Below are 6,578 nucleotides of genomic sequence, written 5' to 3'. Positions count from 1 at the left end.
TCAGAAATCCGCCTGCCTCTGCCTCTGCCTCCCAAGTGCTGGGATTAAAGGCATGCGCCACCACTGCCCAGCTTTTACTTACCTTTTTTTTTAAGAATTATTTTATTGTTTTGTTTTTATATGTTTGACTGCATGTATGTCTGTGTACTCACGTGCATGTCTGGGTGCCCATGGAGATCAGAAGAAGATATTGGATTCTCTGGGTCTACAGTTAGAGTTAGTTGTAAGCTTCCATGTGTGTGCTGGGAATCAAACCCCAAGTCCTCTGGAAGAGCAGCTAGCCTTACCTACCCACTGAGCCATCTCTCTAGCCCCACTTCCATTGTTTTGAAGCACATAGTGCTATCAGCTCATAATGTAAGGGAACTGTCATGTTTTTAGTCCATTTATCTTGTTCTATAAGGGACTCTACATGGAATTATTGGTTGCCGTTTTAAAGTTTTTCCTTTGACCCTAGCAGCTATTTCCAGTGAATAGTATTTCCATGAAACTATTTTTTTCTTTTATTCTTTTTAGGGTATTAATAGACCAGCCATATCAGCTTCTGATGTAAACATCCCCGAGGAAAATGGTGGCTATCTGGATGTTGGCATCGGGCAGGTAGAAATACTCTCTTTGGATTTGGGTTTGTTTTTTACTCTAGGAGTCATTGGTAGTTCAGACTCGTTATTAATGAGGGCTGGCTCTTTCCTTCTTCCAGGCATCTGTAAAATACCCCCGGCTCAACTACAAACCAGAAATATTTTTTGCCTTTGGATCTCCCATTGGAATGTTTCTCACTGTTCGAGGATTAAGAAGAATTGATCCTAATTATAAATTTCCCACATGCAAAGGTTTCTTCAATATTTACCATCCTGTAAGCATTGAATAGCTGCTATGTGTTTTTACCTAAATACTAGGATTTCTTAGCAAACAGCATATAATTTTTTGTTATATATTTTTTTCTATGTTATTCTTTAGAAATTAGTTGTTAGTATTGATTAGGAAGAAGAAATTAGGAGCAGGCACTGGGGCATGCCTTTAATCCCAGCACTTGGGAGGTAGGGGGTATGGATCTCTTGAGTTCTAGGCCAGCCTGATCTCCAGAGCTGGTTGCTGGACAGCCTGAGCTAAGAAGTAATGAGATAGGAGAACTGTGAGTATTCATGTGTATGAGCCCAAGGACAGCCTCAGGTGCTGTCTGATTGTTTTTGTTTTGTTTTGTTTTTTTGAGTCAGGGTCTCCCATTGACCTTGACCGGGTCTGTATCTTGCCAAGCAGGCTAGATAGTCTAGCCAGTGAGCCTTGGGGATCTGCCTATCTCAGCCTCCCCAGTGCTGGTTTTACAGGTTGTTGGTTTGTTTGTTTTTTAATATAGGTTCTAGGGATCAGACTTAGGTCCCCTTGCAGGTCAAGTGCTATACTGACTGAGCCATCTCTCGGTCCACAACTATACCTTTTTACAAAATAAACGTAATTATTTATATCTAAGATACATAATTCTTCACTCTGTCTTTATTAAGAATAAATAGTTAGCTGTTATTTTCCTATGCAGTTTGATCCTGTGGCATATAGGATTGAACCAATGGTGGTCCCAGAAGTAGAGTTTGAGCCAATGTTGATCCCACACCATAAAGGCAGGAAGCGGATGCACTTAGGTGAGTCTGTTGTAGAACTTGATAATTCTGGATGTTCTGATGCATATAAGCTAAGTGGACCTAATTCTGTTCTTTGCGTTAAACTTGACATCATAGAGCATTCTTTATTCACTCACTTTTCAGAACTGAGAGAGGGCTTGACCAGAATGAGTATGGACCTGAAGAACAACTTGCTGGGATCTCTGAGGATGGCCTGGAAGTCTTTCACCAGAGCTCCATACCCTGCCTTACAAGCTTCGGAAACATCAGAAGAAACTGAGGCAGAACTCCAATCAAGTTCAGAAAAGCCCAATGGTCAGTGACAGGACATAGAAGTTACCTGAGGAGGGCTGCTGTGCCGTGGCATGCTTTCCCTTGAATTGTGTGGGCTCTCTTCTGTGAGTCAGGGTTGTCCTTGAGCTGTGCTAACCTTCCCTGCATTTTAATTGCTGAACATTAGGGTGAGATCTTACATGTGAGGAGGAAACTGTCAAGAGAAGCTGTTAACTACTCTTGAAACATTTCCCACTTTGGATTTTCGAATAATGTTAAAATCTTACTCTATGTCAGGCGTGCTGACACAACCTTTAATTCCACTGCTTTGGAGGCAGAGCAGGTGATCTTTGTGAGTTTGAGGCCAGTCTGATAGACATAATGAGTTTCAGGCTAGTCAAGGCTGCATAGAGACCCTAATCCCTAAAAGCAAAACAAAATCCTACTCTATTAAGTTCCTACTTAAAAAAGTATAATAATTTGTGTGTATGTGTGGACAGTGGAGGCCAGAAGAGGGTACTGTGTCCCCTGATGTTGAAGGTAAATGCATTTGTGAGCTGCCCAACACGGATGCTAGGAACTACACTTGGACCCTCTAGAAGATCAGCAAGTGCACTTACCTGCCTAGCCAGCACTCCAGCCCCATTACCTTTTTCTTTCTTTCTCTTTTTTTGGTTTTTTTCGAGACAGGGTTTCTCTGTATAGCCCTTGGCTGTCCTGGAGCTCACTTAGTAGACCAGGCTGGCCTCGAACTCAGAAATCCACCTGCCTCTGCCTCCCAAGTGCTGGGATTAAAGGCGTGTGCCACCAACGCCCGGCTACCTTTTTCTTTTAAAAGCTTTTCTTTTTACTCTTATGCATGTGTGTGCATGCTTCAGTGTGTATATATGTGTACCAAATGAGTTCCTGCTGCTGTCAGAGGCCAGAGCCACTGGATCCCCTAGTATTGGTGTGACAGGGGTTATGCCTTCCTTGATGTAGGTGCTGGGAATTAAACCTAGGCCCTTTGCAAGAACAATAAATACTTTTAATTGCTGAGCCATTCTTACACTTTTTATAAGGTGAAGAAGTGTGTGTGTGTGCATGTGTGTGTGTGTATGTGTGATCAGTTTTACTTCCATGGCTGAAGACTAGCTAGTACACCCAGGATACTCAGTTTCCTACAGAGTCTACCTTGGTTTGCATTTAGTTTATAAAATTCAAGACACCTGATTCATGGATGTACAGGTGATGAGATGTGTTGATCAAAAGAAGAAATTGAACAAAATTAGTGTGACGCAAGGAACTTTACAGGAGAGGAAGACAGAAGAGAGCTCTGAGCAGAGTACCTCATTAAAAGGTAAACGTGGAATCTGAGGGAGTGCAGAATCTTTTAGATAGATGTGTGTGTGTGTGTGTGTGTGTGTGTGTGTTTATCTTCATGTGCACACATACATGTGTACAAATGTGTATGTGTGTTGGTATTCATGCTTGTGTAGGCCAGAGTGTCTTCCTCCATTTTTCTCCACCTTATTTCATTTAGACTAAGTTTATTTATTAGACTTAGTTCATTAGGGCCTCTCACTGAACCTAGAGCTCATCAATTGGCTACCAGTCCTCCTGTCTCTGCCTCCCTAGTGTTGGGATTACAACTCATGCTGCCATGTCCAGCTTTCTGGGTGGGTGCCTGTGTGTTGGTGATAGGAGCTTAGTCCCTCGTGCTTGCAGGGTAAGAAATTAGCCACCTTAGCAGAGTCATTTCTCCAGTCCTGCACTTAGGCTCTTCCAATGTCTCTTCTGTATTCAGATGCCAACACAGAGGAGCCTCCTGTGGAAGCTAAAGAAGAGGTTCCCATCAACGTGGGGATGCTGAATGGAGGCCAGCGCATCGACTATGTGTTACAGGAGAAGCCCATTGAGAGTTTTAATGAATATTTATTTGCTTTACAAAGCCATCTATGCTACTGGTGAGTATTTTGTGTTTCGTTTGTGTTCTGTTTCCTTATCTAGTCTTCCCTTGGGTTGAGCAGGGTCTCAGAAGTACTGGACCTGGCCTCACCCCAGCTGGCTCTGACCTTTAGCATTTATCTTTTGAAGCCAGTGTGATTTTTTTCACGCTTGTAACTCTAGCATTTGTGCTGCTGAGTCTGCAGGATTTCAGGTGTGTTGGCAGCCTGAGCTGCCCACTGAGTCTGCAGGATTTCAGGGGTGTAGGCAGCCTGAGCTACCCACTGAGTCTGCAGGATTTCAGGTGTGTTGGCAGCCTGAGCTGCCCACTGAGTCTGCAGGATTTCAGGGGTGTAGGCAGCCTGAGCTGCTCACTGACATCCTGCTCCCTACCCTACTTAGGGTGAGGGGAGGGAAGGGGAAGAAAAGAAAGCAACCCATTTTAAAGCATTTACAGTAGCTGTCACACATATTATTATTAAATATAATTAATTGCCTGATGGAGTGTAGATCAGTAGTGGTGGTTACTAAATTTTGTGTCATTTAACAATACAATTTCATCACCAGTGAAGCAGAAATAAAGGAAAATAAAGCTAGAACAATAAGATGGGGCACAGGGAAATTTTTTTAAAAGATGCTCACCTATAATCCCAGTACTATGGAGGCTGGGACAGGAGGATTGCTGTGACCTTGTTTTATGTTATGAGGAATTTTTTAATGAAACTCTGATAGGGGATAATTGTGGTGTAGTCACTGTCATCTCTGTATGGTAAATAGAATGAAACTAAAGCTCAACAACATCAGTCACTGTAAGGAGCTAGAATAATGCCCTTCAGATATGTTCCCTATGTGTGTGCATGCTCTGTAGCATTGAGTCAGCACAGTTCTGGGATTAAGCTGAAGGTATCAGTTTGGTGGCACGTACCTTACAGCGGAGCCAGCGCACTGCTCCCGCTTGTTTGCTTAGTACAGAATTAAACCTAATTTAAAAACTTTTTGCTTAAGGCTGAAAATGTTGGTACATGTCCATATCCCAGAACTTGTGAGATGGAGGCAGGAAGATCAGGAGCTCAAGGCCATGTGCTGCTCTATTTCAAGTTTGAGACTAGCCTGGGCTACATGAGACCCAAAAAGCTTGACAAGAAAGAATGCATCCCCTAGTCTGGATTAAAATTTTTCTGACTGGTTTGAAATTCGAAGGAAACTGAATAATTTAGAGGGGTGGGGACGGACAGAGGGAGGGGAGAGAGCGCAAGCACTTCACCTCACCTGTACCAAGTGAGTGTCCCCACATGCAGCTGTCATGTGTCTTATAGCAATGAGAAAGAGAGATTGCTCTTAAAATGTAGATAGACATTTCTTCTGCCTTATCTACTGATACTTTTGAATTTCTTCATTCTTTAGACGTAATGGTCCACTTTATTTTTTTCAGATTTATTTATTTACGTATGTATTTGAGTGCTCTGTCTTCCTGCAGAAGAAGGCATCCGGTCCTATAATAGAAGATTATGAGCCACCATGTGGTTGCTGGGAATTGAACTCAGGACCTCTGGAAGAGTAGTCAGTGCTCTTAACCTCTGAGCCATCTCTCCAGCCCCAGTGTCCCACTTTATTAATTTATCATAGTTGTATCATAGTCCTCTGCTGACAGACCTTTCACTTTTTACAGCATATCCATGTTGCTTCATCCATTCATGAGTCTTACAAATGGAATTGCTGACATAAATGCTATATGCATTTGTAATATTTGGTAAATGCTGCCAAGCAAAGGTTGTCCTTTACAAAAGCACTTATCATATTTATTTATTAGTGTTTGTGTATGCATGTGGGTCTTGGTGACCTGACTCAAGTCATCAGCTTGGCAGGAAATGCTGCACTCACTGACTCATCTCCCCTCCCAGACTGTCCCATCATGTACAGTGTACGTTACATCATATTAAGCGCTTTCCCATAGTTTTTGTAAATAGGCGTTTTAAGAATAGATTTTTGTGTGTCATGTATGTACATGTTTGTGTGCACATGTGCATGCAGGCGCATATGTACTATCTATACTTGTAGACGGAGGCCAAAGGTCATTGGCAGTACCTTTCTTTAATGTCTACACCTTAGTTTTTGAGACAAGGTCTCTCACTGAACCTGGATCTTACTGATGAGGCTGGCTGGTCAGTGAGCTCTGGGGATAGACTGATCCCACTTCCCCCAGGTCCTCCTTGCGCAGGTAGTTACATACTCCCTAACCTGGCTTTCATGTAGCTAGACATCCCAACTTAGATTCTCATGCTAGCGCTGCAGCACTTTACAAACTGACCAGCCTCCTCAGTCCCCATTCTAACATAGTCTTATCAACTTAAAATTTTGACAATTTGCTGGTTGTACGATGTATAGTATAATATCAAGTTCACAAATTTGAATTTCCTGATCTATGAAACCATTATGATAATCAATATATGACAATACTCATCACTGAAAAGTTTATGTTCCATTGTCAATTGTCCTTGACCTCTCATCTCCAGGCACTGATCTGCTTTTTACTGTAGTGTACATATGTATGACATGTGTTTAAACTCCATCTTAGTTACTTATTAGTTGCTGTGATGAAGCACATCCACCAAAGCAACATAAAAGAGCAGTTTAGTGGGAGCCAGAGGTGCAGGGGGTGAGTCTGTGACCATCATGGCAAGAACATGCAAGCAGGCATGCCACTGGAGCAGGAGCTGAGAGCCTGTATCTTAGGGCAGCACGAGGCAGAGGGGGAAAGCTAAC

At 42.6% G+C, this 6,578-nt stretch overlaps 1 protein-coding gene across 6 annotated transcripts in view; it reads left to right on the top strand.

The window, feature by feature from the left end:
- Positions 1-6,578, top strand: part of Ddhd2 (DDHD domain containing 2) — a 55,565-nt gene that overhangs the window by 19,805 nt on the left and 29,182 nt on the right. For 5 of the 6 annotated variants that reach the window (XM_031339370.1, XM_031339372.1, XM_031339369.1 and 2 more), the window contains 5 exons: positions 517-600; positions 701-856; positions 1,535-1,637; positions 1,761-1,931; positions 3,676-3,835. In XM_031339370.1, coding sequence (XP_031195230.1) covers positions 517-600; positions 701-856; positions 1,535-1,637; positions 1,761-1,931; positions 3,676-3,835 — 674 coding nt within the window. Of the gene's footprint in view, positions 1-516; positions 601-700; positions 857-1,534; positions 1,638-1,760; positions 1,932-3,675; positions 3,836-6,578 lie in introns of those variants that run through there. The other variant, XR_004109821.1, reaches the window with a different exon arrangement.

Source organism: Mastomys coucha, unplaced genomic scaffold, assembly GCF_008632895.1.
Source record: "Mastomys coucha isolate ucsf_1 unplaced genomic scaffold, UCSF_Mcou_1 pScaffold22, whole genome shotgun sequence".
Lineage (NCBI taxonomy): Eukaryota > Metazoa > Chordata > Mammalia > Rodentia > Muridae > Mastomys > Mastomys coucha.
Note: the sequence above shows the minus strand (reverse complement) of the source record. Positions and strands in the feature narration are given on the sequence as shown.